Source organism: Nelumbo nucifera, chromosome 7 (genome assembly GCF_055504915.1).
Source record: "Nelumbo nucifera cultivar China Antique chromosome 7, China Antique-T2T, whole genome shotgun sequence".
Lineage (NCBI taxonomy): Eukaryota > Viridiplantae > Streptophyta > Magnoliopsida > Proteales > Nelumbonaceae > Nelumbo > Nelumbo nucifera.
The window spans coordinates 13709371-13726323 of NC_142655.1; the positions used below are offsets into that span (position 1 = coordinate 13709371).

General features: G+C 40.9%; 1 protein-coding gene across 3 annotated transcripts in view; it reads right to left on the reverse strand.

Annotated features, from left to right (window-relative positions):
* Positions 1-16953, reverse strand: part of ALA2 (aminophospholipid ATPase 2) — a 93636-nt gene that overhangs the window by 64636 nt on the left and 12047 nt on the right. For all 3 annotated transcript variants that reach the window (XR_737620.2, XM_010278345.3, XM_010278346.3), the window contains exons 5-6: positions 15623-15715; positions 15329-15503 (exon numbers count right to left, since the gene is read on the reverse strand). Coding sequence is in view for 2 of the 3 variants with exons in the window: in XM_010278345.3 (XP_010276647.1) it covers positions 15329-15503; positions 15623-15715 (268 nt within the window). In the remaining variant the exon portion in view is untranslated. The remainder of the gene's footprint in view (positions 1-15328; positions 15504-15622; positions 15716-16953) is intronic.

Here is a 16953-nt window from a genome sequence, read left to right on the forward strand (position 1 = left end):
ATATAAACCCTTATCTTTGCTTGTCTCTCTCTCCTATCTCCATGAACATTCTCTTGTAAATTCTTCCCCCTAACAGTGTTGAGTTGGACCTAGTTGTTTTTATTCTTATTTTAAGCTATTTAGTTAGGAAGTGTTGGGCTTTAGGCTCATTAGTTTATGTTTTTAAGTTATGACTGTTCAGCTACATTAGTAGCCGCCCTACTAAGGGCATCCTTGTAATATCTCATCCTTTGAGTTAAGTAAAAATATAATGAGGGGTTGGCAGCTAGGGTTAATTCAAGCATCCTGGTTGACTTCCTACTCTTTTCTCCCACTCTTTTCTTCTCTACTACTGAAATCTTTATCTTTCTCCCCTTTTCCTTTCACAAGAAATTCAACTAAATCTACAATCAGTGATTTCTACTTGGTATCAGAGCAGGCCGAAGGTTCCTTGAGTTGTTTCCTCATGCAGCCCTAGATCAGCCGACTGCATGGTGATTTAAGAGGCTGATCGAAGCTCTCAGGTAAGCCCAGTTTTTGGATTTTTTGGTGGATCTGTGTGCCCTGTAGCTGTTCTAGGGTTTCTCATCAAAATCAAGAAAAACTGGAGAAAGGAGAAGAGTCTTGTTTCTGTTGGACTCTTCAATTTTGACCTAGGAAGTGGTGCCCTAATTTTTTAGGGTTCCTTGGAGTTTTCTGTAAGGGGCGGTTCAAGTCCTGCCTGATTTGGAGGCTTCTAGAGAGAGCGGCTGCCTCTTCTCTCTCTTCTCCCGTCCCACAGAAAATGAATCTTTTGTGGGAAGACAGTCTAGGACACCAGAAAAGTGTTGTTGGTTCTAGAAGTGTTTCGATTGATCTTGGTACATATTTCAGTTATTTTCTTTACATTTTTTGAGAAACATGGAGGGCCACGAAGTTGAAAATAAGCCCTGGAGTGAAATGGGACTAGTGGGAGGAGGTGTTGGAGACCTTTTCGGGACTGGGACCATTACTTCAGTTAGGTTGGATGGTGCAAATTACTTAGAATGGTCACAATCTGCAAAGATGGCCATTGGTGCTCATGGGAAATTAGGGTATATCACTGGTGAGGAAGTGAAACCCGAAACTAGCAACTCCCGATGGGTACAGGAGAATTATATGGTGATGACTTGGTTGTGTAATTCCATGTTGCCCCATATAGGTAAAAAAGTTTTTTATGAGCAAATACAGCTAAGGAAATATGGGATGGGGTTGTAGAAACCTATTCACAGAGGGAGAATGTTGCTAGGGCTTATCAGTTGAGAAATCAGATTATTTCTACAAGGCAGGGAGATAGACCTATTGTAGCCTATTTTTCAGACCTTAGAACCCTATGGTAGGAGATTCACCATTTAGAGACATTTGCTTGGGAAACCACTAAGGATGCAGCTACCTATTAGAAACATCTAGAGAAGTATAGGGTGTTTGAATTTCTTGCTGGCCTTAATCTTGAGTATGATATTGCAAGACAGCATCTTCTTTCCAGGGACAATGTTACCCTCTCCCAAGCATATATGCCTTTGTGTCAGGGGAGGAGAGCAAGAGAGATGTGATGATGAAAAATCCTGTTTCTGATCAGTCTGCCATGGTGAGTACTATGAAACCTAAACAAAGTGGAAATCGGGGTGGTAGTGAAATCAAGAAGGAAGATAAAAGAGATTTGATTTGTGACTACTGTAAGAAGCCTAAACACACAAGAGATACTTGCTGAAAGCTTCACCCACATCTTGTGCCGACTAGACTAAAAAATAAGAAGGGAAATGCACACATGGAAGTTACTGGTGAGATTCCAGTGCCTCCTACTACAGTTGCTCTAGAGTCTGTTGTAGCTACTGCAGTAAGGGCTGAACTTGAGAGGTATAGGCAACTTTTGAACCAGCGGGATACAGCCAGTTCCAGTTCAGCAACAAGCGGACAACAAGGTACAGGTGGCACTGGTGGAGTCCACTCTATTGCCTTTGCTCACACAGGTAGTTCACACGTCACTACAAATTATGTTTCTACTTAAGGTAAGGAGGGACCTCCTTGGATTATAGATTCTGGAGCCTCAGAGCACATGACCCATAGCTCTACTATTTTTTCTTCTTACCAGCTCTGTTCCGGTAGAGATAGGGTCAACACAGCTGATGGATCCCATGTTCCTATTGCTGGGAAGGGATCTGTCAAGATTAGTGATTCTATTTCTCTACCCTCAGTCCTTCATGTTCCTAGATTGAGCACTAATTTGTTATCTGTTAGTAGTTTGATAAGAACCTGAACTGTTCAATATTTTTTTCTCCTGGTCATTGTATTTTGCAGGATCTGGATTCAAAGAGGACGATTGGGAGTGGTCGTGAAGTGAATGGTATCTACATCTTGGATGTTCTTCCTCCTCATCAGAGTCATCATGTCAGCAGGGATAGTGAGTCAGAGTCTATGGGTCAAATTATGCTTTGGCATAATCGTTTGGGCCATTTACCTTTTTCTTCTTTAAGTCTTTTGTTTCCAAAACTTTTTGAGTCTGTTAGTTTGTCAAGTCTGGAGTGTGAAGGTTGTCAACTTGGAAAGCATTGTAGACATTCATTTAAACCTAGTAATAAAAGGTGTTCTTCTTTTAATGTTATTCATTCGGATGTGTGGGGACCTTACCATATTCCTTCTATGGGAGGCTATCGATATTTTCTCTTATTTGTGGATGATTTCTCACGATACTCTTAGGTTTACCTGATTAGATCCCGCGATGAAGTACCATCCTTGGTGAGGCAATTTCATCAGATGGTGCTAACACAGTTTGGAACAAGAATAAAGGTGTTCAGATCAGACAATGCCAGGGAATATTTTGAAAAGCACCTTGCTTCATACTATTAGAATATGGTGTTGTCCATTAGAGCAGTTGTCCCTACAGTCCACAGCAGAATGGTGTTGCAAAAAGGAAGAATAGACACATTATTGAGATTGCAAGAAGCATGATGAGCACATCTATAGTTCCAGATCGGTTTTGGAGTGATGTAGTTCTCAAAGCAGTATATCTGATTAACAGGGTGCCCTCTTGTATACTTGGATTCAACACCCCATTCAGTCTCCTTTTTCCTGAGGGGGAGATGTTTCATATTCCTCTCAGGGTGTTTGGGTGTGTCTACTTTGCACATGTCCTTGGTCCTCACCGCTCAAAGCTTGATCCCAAGGCAAAGAAGTGTGTCTTCCTTGGATATGCAGAAAATAAAAAAGGGTACTGCTGTAATAATCCAGTCTCTAGGAGCCGGTATGTTACCATGGATGTCACCTTTTTTGAATCCACATACTTCTTTTCAAAGAATCCTTCTCAGGGGGAGTGTTTTGGGGAAGTAAGTCAGCAGTCTATTCCTCTCCCAGTTCCAGTCCCTGTGTCTACTCCTGTGCTTGACCATCCTGTGTCACCTACCTTACCACCACCTTTGCGTCCTACTTCTCAGCATTACTTACGACAAAGACTTCACAAGGAGGTTGATTCCACTGCAGTAGAACTCACATCACTTCCTGTCGATTCCTTGGAGATTCCAGATCCGGTTGACATGGATTCAGGCATTCCTCTTGGTCCCGCTACTGTTTTAGTTCCCATTGATTCTACTAACCCTGTTACAGATAACCTTGATCTTTCTATTGCTCTCAGAAAAGGGAAGAGAAAGTGTATTGCTCATTGTATTTCACAGTGCTTATCCTACAGTGGACTTTCTCCTTCCTACCGTGTTTTTCTTTCCTCCCTTGACTCAGTGTCTATACCCAAGGGTGTTAGTGAGGCTCTCTCCAAACCTGAGTGGAAGGCAGCTATGCAGGAAGAGATGGCAGCTTTGATTAAGAATCAGACATGGGACATTGTTGGATGCAGATGGGTTTACACGGTAAAACATAAGGTAGATGGAAGTATAGAAAGGTACAAGGCAAGACTTGTTGCAAAAGGATACACACAGACCTATGGTGTTGATTACTTAGAGACCTTTGCACCGGTTGCAAAGATGACCTCTGTTCGGATACTTCTTTCTCTTGTTGCCTCATACTCTTGGCCCTCTCGTTTCAACTTGATGTGAAGAATGCTTTCCTAAATGGGGATCTGCAAGAGGAAGTGTATATGAATCTTCCTGTTGGCTTTTACAGTGATACTGAAAAGGGAAAGGTATGCAAGCTTAAGAAGTCACTTTATGGCTTGAAACAATCTCCCAGAGCATGGTTTGACAGATTCAGAAAGGCCTTAATTGCTTTTGGATACACAGACTCAATCCGATCATACCTTGTTTGTAAAGAGAAGGGGATCTTTGGTGTCAGTCCTAATTGTTTATGTGGATGATATTGTTGTCACGGGGAATGACCTAAGTGAGATTGATTATTTGAAAAGGAATCTACATAAAGAATTTGAAATTAAGGATCTTGGAGAACTGAGATGCTTCCTAGGCATTGAAGTTGCAAGATCAAAACATGGAATTTTTATCTCTCAAAGGAAGTGTCTTGGATCTTCTTCAAGAGACAGGGAAGCTTGGAATGAAGGCAATCAGTACCCCTATTGATTAGAACCATAGAATCAATGCATCAGAAGGTGAACCAGTAAAGGACATTGAGAGATATCAGACTTGTGGATCGGCTGCTATACTTGTGTATGACAAGACCAGACCTTTCCTATGCAGTAAGTGTGGTAAGTCAATACATGCATGCTCCACGAGTCCAGCATTGGGAAGCAGTTGACAGGATTCTTGCTTATCTGAAGGGACACCTAGGCAGAGGCATATTGTTTACTGATCATGGACAGTTGAAACTAGAGGCTTATACAGATGTAGATTGGGTAGGATGCCTTGATGACAGGAGATCAACTTCAGGAGTGTGCACCCTTGTTGGGGGTAACCTTGTCTCGTGGAAGAGTAAGAAACAAACAGTGGTGGAAATATCAAGTGCTGAAGCTAAATACAGGGCCATGGCACATGGAGTTTCACAACTTCTCTGGATCCATTCCCTATTAGAAGAAATTGGTGTACAGGCAGAAGAACCTATGATGTTATACTGTGATAACCAGGCAACAATTAACATTGCCCATAGCCCAGTCCAGCATGACCGAACTAAGCACATTGAAGTGGATAGACATTTTATCAGAGAAAGAGTAACTTCTGGAGAAGTTTGTCTTCCATACATTGCTTCTGATCTGCAGCTCGCGGATGTTCTCACAAAAGGTGTTGCAAAGAACAAGTTGGAGCATGATCTACGCAAGTTGGGAATGTGTGACATTTACTCCCAACTTGAGGGGGAGTGTTGAGTTGGGCCTAGTTGTTCTTATTCTTATTTTAAACTATTTAGTTAGGAAGTTGTTGGGCTTTAGGCCCATTAGTTTATGTTTTTAAGTTGTGACTGTTCAGCTACATTAGTAGCCGCCCTACTAAGGGCATCCTTGTAATATCTCATCCTTTGAGTTAAGTATAAATATAATGAGGGGTTGGCGGCTAGGGTTAATTCAAGCATCCTGGTTGACTTCCTACTCTTTTCTCCCTCTCTTTTCTTCTCTACTACTGAAATCTTTATCTTCCTCCCCTTTTCCTTTCACAAGAAATTCAACTAAATCTACAATCAATGATTTCTACTAACAGAATATCCAACTTCTTTTTTTATGGATAACAAGAATTTCATTTTATGGTGAGAAGAATGGATTAATTACATATACATGTAGTGTTGTTCAACTTTCCATGAGGCTGGCATTTTCCCCCTCCCTATACCCTACTTTTGTTTTCTTGTTAAAAGACTCCCCAATATAGATGTGCCCTATTTACCCCTTGTCTGACCAAAGCATCAGGCAGCCCATTTTCTGATTTATAGGTCCAAGAAAAACATGCTTCCAACTTCATTGCAATATCTCTCATGTCTCTCAAGTAACTCAGAGTTTGAAACAGTGTTTTACAAGGCGTACGCCACATACGTTTTTTTCATGAGGCATGCAAGAGGCATACGCGTCATGCGCCTCATGCACGCCTTATGTAAAAAGATAGAAAAAATAAAAGGAAAGAAAAAAGGAAAAAAAAAAGGAAAGGAAAGGGAAGGAAAAGAAAAGAAAGGGAAGGGAAAGAAAAAGAAAGAAAGAGAAGAAGAAAAAGAGAAAAAGAAAGAAAAGAAAAGGGAAGGGAAGGAAAGAAAAGATGAGGGGAAAGAAAGTTGGCTGGGGGATAAGCCCCTGGACCCCTTCAGTTGGGGGGCTTCGCCCCCTAAACCCCCCAGCCCCCCTTTTAACTAGTGCTATGCATCTTGATTCTTCTTAATATAAAAGGTTTTTATTAAAAATAAAGATCCTTCCTCTTCTCCCTCCTTCCTCCTAATCCCCCCCTCCTCTAAGTAGGCTTACGCATATGCCTCCTTGTGTTCGGGAAGCTTGCGCCTCTTACGTTCTTAACTACGCCTCACACCTCTAGGTAATGGAACGCCTCTGTCACGCCTTCGCATTTTAAAACATTAGTTTGAAATTAAGGATTTAGGGAAATTGAGATATTTCCTAGGAATTGAAGTTTCTAAATCTAAAGATGGCATCTTCATCTCCCAGTGGAAGTATGTGTTAGATCTTCTCACAAAGACTGGGAAACTTGGTGCCAAACCTGCTTCTACATCTATTGATGCTAACCATAAACCCTCAACTAACGATGGTGACCTTTTGGCAAACATGGGAGTGTTCTAAAGACTTTTGGTAAAGTTGTTATACCTTTGCATGACACGACCAGATATCTCATATGTTGTCAATGTGATCAATCAATTTATGCCATGCCCCTAGAGACATACATATGGCTGCTACAAAATGAGTCTTGTGTTACTTGAAGGGAACTCTGGAAAAGGGTATCCTCTTCTCTAGGCATGAAGCCATGAACACAATAAGCTAGAGGCTTACACAGGTGCCGATTGGGCTAGTAGTATTGATGATAGGAGATCTACATCAGGTTGATGTGCCTTGGTTGCAGGGAACATTGTCTCCTAGAGGAGTAAGAAACAAACAATAGTAGACCTCTTCATGGGTCGGGCCGAGCCAGGCTTTGCCTATGTATCAACGGAATACATTCAAGCCCAAGCCCGAGACCGACCCGACAAATGCCGATTGGGCTGGTAAGTATTGATGATAGGAGATCTATATCAGGTTAATGGGCCTTGGTTGTAGGGAACATTGTCTCCTAGAGGAGTAAGAAACAAACAGTAGTAGACCTCTTCATGGGTCGGGCCGGTCCGGGCTTTGCCTATGTATCAACAAAATACATTCAGGCCCAACCTGACCATTTGGCCTAGGTCTTGAGCCTAAGCCCAGGCCCAAGCCCAAGTCCGACAAAAAATTTGAAAACAAAATTTTTTTCTTTTTTATTCAATAAAAAAAGTGTTTTATTTATATTAAAAGCCCTTGTTAGCGTAGGGGTATTTCAGTCTTTTTACCTAGATTAATGTTGCTGATCTGTAATGTTGTGTTGAAACCAGTGCTCCTAACTTGAATAAGGGCACATATGTCTTTTCAATTAGTTTTAATAATATAAGTTTTGTCTGGCCGACTGGAGGAGGTTATGTTAACACTTCCAGTTCGAACCAGAATTTCCCCTTCTCTCTTTTTCTCTTTCTTCCACCTTTTTACCTCTTTCTACCTAACCGATCTCAGACAGATAGAATTCTAAGGCAAGCCGAATCATAACATGGTATCAGAGCTGATTGAATCTGCCTAGATTTCTATTCTCTGCGCACCCTATCTAGGGTTTCTTCTTTTTTTTTTCTGCATTCGACTGGAGATAAGGGAAAGGTCTGAAAAGGAGTGATCGCCCTCTTCCCTTGGAGGTTTCTATGCCTCTAGTCAGGTCATGTGTGGTCGGTTGTTGTGGTTTCTAAGATCGCCCTCCCCTAATCGATGAAGAATAGAGGGCCGATCTGTGTGGTGTAGTGGTTGTCGTGTGTGGACTGATTTCCTACTCGTGTGGTTGTTACTTCAGTGATAAGGTAAGAGATCTCAGTGCATGATATCTGTTATGGATCAAATAGGAAGTGTGTTTCAAACCATATGCTAGGGTTTCAGACAGTAATGTGCTAGGGTTTATGCTGATTTTTGTGTATTTCGAAGGAAGAGTTATAAGCATATAGTGGTGAGATTTCAGGTAGTCGTAGGAGTAGGGTTTGTGGTGTAATGAGCACACTTTTCAACAACAACAAGTGCTGAAACCAGTGTGATAGGTGTGATCTAGTTGTGTGCAGTGTGCAGAATTCAGTGGTAATAGAATTCAGCAAGTGTGCAGAATCGGTGATAACATAATGGGAGATAACAGTGATTGTAAACCTAGTGTGATGGTGCCTACAAACTACCTGAATGTTCAGATGACCTCCATTAAACTAAATGGAGAGAATTATGTGCCTTGGGCTAAATCCGTCGAAGTCTTTCTGAAGGCAAAGAAGAAGGTAAAACACATAAGAGAGGAGAAACCCTCAACTGACTCTCACGAGTATGAAGACTGGGAGCAAGTGGATGCTCAGATCATCACATGGTTGTGGAATAGTATGGAACCCAGGATTAGTGTAAACTTCATGTTTCTTGACACTGCCTAAGATGTGTGGGACCATGCGAAGAAATTGTATTCGGGTCAGGACAATACAACCAGAGTGTATCAGCTGTATCAAGAGTACTTTAACCTGCAACAGGGCAATCAGAGTCTTGAGGAGTACTATGCCAACATGAGAAACATACGTAATGAGTTGAATGTCTATCACCCTCTCACTTCTGATGTCAAGATTCAACAGCAACAAAGAGAACAGCTTGATGTGACTAGATTTTTTGTGGGACTGAAGTCTGAATATGAACCAGTACGGGCTCAGATATTAGGAGGATCAGCTCTTCCCTCCTTGGAAGAGGTATTTGCTCGACTCCGAAGGATTTCTATCGGATCTACTGAGAACTCTAATATCTCAGATAGATCTGCCTTGGCTGTATCGAGAGGTCGTGGTACTCGAGGTGGAGCTAGGGGAGCTCAGTCTGGCCATGGTGGTGGTAGTGGTTCTGTGTATGGCCGAAGTGGTAATGGTGGGCCTACTTATAATCGTGGTGGTGGTCGTACTGGGGGCAGAGATTTAGGGGGAGCCCGTGGTAGAGGGCGTGGCTTAGGCCCAAGGAAGTGCACTCATTGTGGTATGGATGGACATACCATTAACTATTGTTATAATCTATATGGTCCACCCTCAACCTAGGCCAATCATGTCGCGACCAGTGACTTAAGCTCCAACTTAGACAGGAGAATCATTCATCTGATCAGATACCTTCTACACCCACAGATGGTCCCGTGAAGGAGATGGTGAGTGTTCCCCATGATGAATATGAGAGGTTTATCCAATCACAGCAGAACACGGCGACTTTTTCTCACTCAAGTATGGCTTGTCTGGCATCCACACCCAATCCTTGGATCATTGACTCTGGAGCCTCCAATCACATGACTGGAACTCCATGTGTGTTTTCATCCTTATCTCATTGCTCAACATCACAATCTGTCACCCTTGCTAATGGTTCCACATCCTCAATCTGTGGTGTTGGTAATGTTGACCTAGATCCTGTATCCCTCTCCTTAGTTTTGTATGTTCCTAAATTGCCTTTTAATCTTATGTCTGTCAGTAAGCTGACCAAATCACTTAACTGCTCCATTACCTTTTATCCTTCTATGTGTCTTTTTCAGGATCTCAAGACGGAGATGAAGATTGGTGGAGAGCATGAAGCTGGTGGACTATATTATCTTGACGGTGGTGGTGGTAGAACTTCAATAGCTCTCCAGTCATCTCTTTCTCCTCTCCAGTGGCACTGCCGATTTGGTCATCTGTCGCTAAAAGTCTTGAAGTCTTTGGTTCCGTCCTTGAGTCAGCTTTCTGTTTTGGATAGTGAGTCGTGTCAGTTTGGGAAACATCATCGTGTTCCCTTTAGTTCTAGGGTTGATAACCGTGTGTCGAGTCCTTTTTCTTTAATTCATTCAGATGTTTGGGGTCCTTATAAAGTGATGTTATATAATGGATACAGATATTTTGTCATTTTTGTAGATGATTTTTCAAGGATGACGTGGCTCTATCTAATGAAAGAAAGAAGTGAATTGTTTACCATTTTTCAGAAATTTTATGCTGAGATTCGTAACCAATTTGGTACCCACATCAAAGTTTTCCGTTCTGATAATGGCCGCGAATATTTATCCTCATCATTTCAGGAATACCTGGAACAACACGGCATTATACATCAGACCTCATGTACCTACACCCCACAACAAAACGGGGTGGCTGAGAGAAAGAATCGCCATCTCCTGGAAACAGCAAGATTCCTTATGCATCACATGCATGTTCCCAAACCCTTTTAGAGTGATGCAGTGCTTACCTCATGCTTTCTGATTAATCGGATGCACACGTCATCCTTGATGGTCATTCTCCGTTTCAGGTCTTGTTTCCCGCTGTCTCCGTTTCCCCTTACGCCGAGGGTATTTGGGTGTGTCTGCTTCGTCCATAATCTGGGTCCCGGGAATGACAAGTTCGATGCCCGTTCTCTTAAGTGCATCTTCCTTGGCTATTCTCGGACCCAGAAAGGGTATCGGTGTTACCATCCTAGTTTTCGACGGTCCTTTGTGTGTATTGATGTCACCTTCTTTGAGTCTACTCCATTCTTTTTGGGGTCCGGTGATGCTTCTTCCTCCTCATCACCTCCTCCTCTTCCACTTCCCATTGTTGACCCTCTTCCCTTGGTTCCAGTCGTGACCAAACCCTTGCCTCCGGTGCCACCACCTGTTGAACGCCCACCTATCCGTCATGTGTATACACATCGCCCACGCATACCAGCTACTACTCCTCCGGCTACATCTCCGTCGACGGATCCGGCACCAGACCCGCACTCAGCATCTGAGCTTGACCTTCCCATTGCTTTGCGGAAAAGTAAACGCACTTGCACCCTTCATCCTATTTCTAATTATGTTTCACTTACCTTTCCGCTTCCCATCGCCAGTTTGTCACCTTGTTATCATCAGTTGTTGTCCCTAAGGATGTCCAGGAAGCCCTTGCCTCTCCAGGGTGGTGCCGAGCCATGGAAGAAGAACTCTCTGCCCTTCATCATAATCATACTTGGGACCTCACTGCTCTTCCTCCTGGGAAGCAAGTTGTTGGTTGTAAATGGGTTTATACGGTTAAGTATCTGCCTGATGGTAGTGTTGAACGCCTGAAAGCGCGATTGGTTGCAAAAGGGTACTCCCAAACCTATGCTATTGACTACACAGAGACCTTCTCACCGGTTGCTAAGATAGGGTCAGTTCGTGTTGTGATCTCTCTTGCAACCATGTATGAGTGGCCACTATATCAGCTTGATATCAAGAATGCCTTTTTGCATGGTGACTTACTCGAGGAGGTCTACATAGAGCAACCTCCAGGGTTTGTTGCTCAAGGGGAGGATGGTAAGGTGTGCAGACTAAGGAAGGCTATATATGGGCTTAAACAGTCTCCTTGAGCGTGGTTTGGTAGGTTCAGTGAGGTGGTAAAGAAGTTTGGTATGAAACAGTGCAAAGTTGACCATTCTGTATTTAGTCATGACTCTCCGGGAAGAAAAATACTGTTGGTGGTGTATGTAGATGATATTGTTATTACTGGAAATGATAACATGGGTATTGATAGGCTGAAGACTTATCTGCAAGATCACTTTCAGACAAAGGATCTTGGTAAGCTGAAATACTTCTTGGGGATAGAGGTAGCAAGATCCAAGTATGGTATTAACCTGTGCCAGAGAAAATATGTGCTTGATTTGCTAGAAGAAACAGGCTTGTTGGGTGCCAAACCAGCTGAAACACCCATGGACACAAATACCAAGCTAAGCAGTGATATGGGTGAAGTGTTTGAAGACCCTAGCAGATACTGACGACTTGTGGGCAAACTGAACTACCTAACCATTACTAGACCAGACATCTCATTTGCGGTTAGTGTGGTAAGCCAGTTCATGCAAAAACCTTTGATTCCTCATTGGAATGCAGTTCCGAGAATTGTGAAGTATCTAAAAGGGGCTTCGGGTCACGGTCTGATATACAAGAGTGGCGGAAAACATGAAATAGAAGGGTATTCTGATGCTGACTGGGCCGGTTCTATGTCTGATAGGCGGTCTACAACAGGCTATTGCACTTTCCTGGGAGGTAACATGGTGACATGGAAAAGTAAGAAGCAGACGGTTGTGGCAAGATGCAGTGCAAAAGTAGAATATGGGGCTATGGCACACACCGCTTGTGAACTAGTGTGGCTAAGGAACCTTCTACTGGAAGTAGGGTACAACATCAACACTCCAATGAAGCTCTATTGTGATAATCAGGCTGTAGTTCATATTTCCTCTAATCCGGTGTTTCATGAAAGAACCAAGCACATTGAAGTTGACTGCCACTTTGTAAGGGAGAAGGTGCTGAATGGAGAACTAGACACTACACATGTTAATACAAGAAATCAATGGGCTAACTTATTTACAAAAGGCTTGAGTCGGGGAAGAGTGGACTACATATGTAACAAGCTGAGAGTATATGATATATACTCACCAGCTTGAGGGGGAGTGTTAGCGTAGGGGTATTTTTGTCTTTTTACCTAGATTAATGTTGTTGATCTGTAATGTTGTGTTGGAACCAGTGCTCCTAACTTGAATAAGGGCACATATATCTTTTCAATTAGTTTTAATAATATAAGTTTTGTCTAGCCGACTGGGAGGAGGTTATGTTGACACTTCCAGTTCGAACCAGAATTTCCCCTTCTCTCTTTTTCTCTTTCTTCCACCTTTCTACCTCTTTCTACCTAACTGATCTCAGACAGATAGAATTCTAAGGCAGGCCGAATCATAACAGCCCTCAAAACTCAAAAATAATAGGAGATTTCACTATTACTTGAAAAAAGTGAGAAAATTATTGTATATATATATATATATATCTTTTATTAAATAAATATGTTTTTTATTATATAATATATATTATCAAGTCGAGCCCAGGCTTGGGCAGGCTTTTCTGAGAAAGCCGGAGCCCAGCCTAGAAAAAGGTTGGGCCTGGTGTTTTAGGCCCGAGACTGAGCTCAATACCACGGGCCTAAAATAATGTCCAAGCCCGACTTAGAACAGTTTGGCCCGTCAAGCTACCCAACCCATGAACAGGTCTAGTCAATAGTAACCAAGTCTTCGACTGAGGCAGAGTACAGGGCAATAGCACATGGAGTTTTTAAAGTTGTTATAGCTTAAGTCACTTATAGAGGAGATGGATATTACACATGATAAGCCCTTAATGCTTTATTGTGATATCAAGTTGCGATCAACATAGCTCACAACCCAATTTAGCATGACAGGACAAAACATATTGAAGTTGGTTGGCATTTTTATAAGAGAAAGGGTAGCTTGTGGAGAAGTTTGCCGTCCTTTTATTGCTTTAGAGCAACAATTAGCAGATGTTTTGACCAAGGTTGTCCCCAAGGCAAAGTTACAACATTGTGTAAGCAAGCCAGGCATGATTGATATCTATGCATAGCTTGAGAGGTGTAGAGATGATGGGCCAAATGGGCCTTAGTTTCTTTGTTTTTCTTTATGTTTGCTTATGACTTGTATTAGTAGGTAGTGCACCTTAGTTATGGGTATGTTTTCTCTTTTTTTTATTGTTTTTCACTGCTGTCTTCAGGGACGGATGCCTTACTAAGGGCACTCATGTAATTGCCCTTATTTTTTACAACAAAAGAATAAAAGAGATCATTGGGGCTGAAAAGAGGTTTAGAACTCTCTCTTCTTCCTTCCCTTTCTTCCATCTTCTTCCTCCTTTACTTTTCTCTCTCCCATCTTCTTTAATCTTCTTCTTCTCTTCTGTCTTTTTCTTTTCTTTATTTTAGATTATTGCAGGTGGGATCTACAACTCTTACATATCTATACTCATAGAGAAATGAGAAATGGGAAATCTACTTGACTCTTGATAGTATGATGTATCTTATACCCAAATGAATGTAAAAGAAACATAGATGCTTGGCAATATACACTATTGGGGTTTCAACAGATAGAAGTGGATGGTGATTCTAAGCTAGTGATAGGGTGAATGCAAACAAGAAATTTCGGGGGTGTGGACCCACAATCTGGTCATGAGGGAGATATTTCTTTTATCAAGGGAAATTGGTGTCAGCTTCAAGTGAGTAGATCAGCCAATGGGATGGCCAAAAATTTAGCTAAACAAGGGACAAATAGGGGGAAGCTCTTTTGGACTCCTTTCTAATTGATTTCAGCACTCTTGTCCTGGGTGTTTTGACTGTTGTAACATCTATATTTATTAATTGAATGTTACTGTTTCCAATAAAAAAACTCAGTTGCCATTGGTTATAGAAACTCGACATGGGAAGAGATGCTAGAAGTATTACAAGGTCTAAGGTTAGAAAGATCATTAAATGTTAGGAAAGTCACGTTGAGGAGGGACTCTGGTGTAGTAGTGGGTTGGTTGAAGAACGACAAGCAAGATTCCTGAAAGTACCAAAACACTATGAACAAGCAAGATTTCATTGAATAAATAGATTAAAAAATGCTTTGATTGATGCTATGGCCAAACAAGGGGTTAACAGGGCAAAGTTCTTTTAGGGGGATTTTGGGTTAGTGTAGTCTAAGTTCTAAAAAAAGGGATAGGTAGCTTGAGCTAGACTATACAGTGGGGATGTATAGCAATTAGCATACTTTGTATTTAATTAATTCTATTATTATCTAATAAAATTCTGTTGTTACCAATCAAAAAGAAAATTAAAAAGAAAAAACAAATGCTCAGGATCTTCAAGCTCTACCAGTGAATTTAACCACCCCAAAACTACACAGATTATCAACTATACCCTTCACACCCATTGTAAACAACAGTTTACCAGTAGAATTTCCTTTCCAGGTTTATAGGCCTGGATGAATTGATGGCTTTGATGGCCTCCTGTTAATGTACCACCATATCAAAAGAAGCTAGGACCTTGGCCTCAAGAAAGTAACAGCTCATCCAGATGGCTTTTATAGTGAACTTATAGCCTTCGCAGAAATGTGCTTAGGATTTATTTGTCTAAGGTTCAGTGATCCCAGGCTAGATGTTTTGTTCTCGTATTTGCACTTATATTTTGTTTAGGGCACTTGGTAGTTTGGCTGAAGACCATCCTTATAGGGGTTGTTATCTCATGATGTTTTCTGCTTTTGTTTTCATTAGCATATCTGTTCTGTTATTGATTAAAGGTGTCCCATTATACACCAAGATGTACTCTGAGATAGTGCATTTGGGGTACAATTGAGTAGTGATTTTGTCATCTCAAGACAACATAAAATTAACTGTATGGATACATCAGTGATATGATACGTTCTCAAATCATTACTTTGACATATTACCTGTGTAAACAGCTACACCACATGCCCATTCCGTATTTCGTAAGTAGCATGATTGAAGTAAAGTGTTGTTGATGGTTAAGGGGCAAAAATCATTATCAATAAATGGAGGAAACAATCTCAAATTTGCATCAAATCTTCTAATGTCTTTATCTGGATTCGGACACTCAATGACACCCTAACAATGAGAGAAACAATATAAAGATCAAAAACAGTAATATGAAAAACGAAATATCAACTAATATCTCAGATTCTCAATCATAAAGGAACAAAATTACTCTAACAGATCTAATATACCTTGATTTTGTGTAACAATTCAGAAGCTATTCCCATACAAGCAGCTGGTATAGTCCGGGTTTTCAGATCAGTTTCACCATCAAGAGCCGCAGTCTGCAATTATGATCAACTCTTTAAGTATCAAGAAACTAACAGCCAATTCGGATTTCAAGCAATTTCTTAGAGTGCCAAGCATTGGAATACATGATGTGAAGTGGGCACCAAGATGTTCCTGGAATCAACCTAGGAGTATTCTGGTTTCTTTTATTTTTAAGTAATTTTCAATTTTAAGTGTATTTTGGTAAATTTAACTAATGTAATGGGCTCTAGTCTGGTAGTTATGTTATTTGGTAAATTTACTTCTGATTTTCTATTACAGGTTTAATTAAGGTCTTCGGGTTAGCATCTCATTTAGCTCTCAAAGAGGAATCACTCCTTGGGACCCTCCACACAACCTAAGTCCCCCCCCCCCCGCTTTTTATTCCCAATTTCCTTTGTTTTTTTAGGGTAAAAGCATAAAAATATATTTACACGAACTTACAGAGAATTAGGCTAGCAACATTGCTGCCTCACCTTTTCTATTTTAGGAACTGTCAAGAATTTCCTTAGATTTAACATTTTCTGATCCTTTTCTCCTTGAAAAACCACTCAAATCTCTCTCAATTTGAGTCCTCACGGTATTTTAAAAGCAAGAGGCCCAAGAAAAGTGCAAGGACCTTCTAGCACCCAGAGCACAAAGCAAGGCTCTCCTGAATAAAGCAAGAAAAATAAATTGAAAAATAAATCAATAGATAAATAAATAACATTAATACATAAAAATATGGAAAACTAAACTTTACAATAAATTAAATGTTTTAAAAAGCATACTAGTTCATATTAAAATAAGTGTAACATATAAAACAAATTCAAAGTGAAAGTGGAAGCAAGCAAACGTGAATCATATCGAAGTGTTTTGTGCGTTCAAGAATGTTAAACTCTCAACATGTTTGTCTATCTCGTAGTTGCATTACTTCAAATAGCTAGTATGATGTTAGATGTCTTACATTCCTATCACAGAAGGTTGGGGCCTTTATTTATTTATTTGATGAATAACAGAAATTGATTTATTTTAATAATAAAGAAAGTGTACAAAGGGGATAAGGGGAGAGAGAAATTCTCTTAACTCTCCCAAATACAAACAACAAAATTACAGTACAGCTCAAAATAAATGATCCATTCCCACCCCCTGCTTTGCTAATGTATCAGCGAATGAATCAGCATTCCTTTTCACCCATTATACATAGATTTCCATTCCCCAAAACAACCAAGTACTCCTTTTTTCGTTAATATAGCACCACCATCCAGCCTCCTCT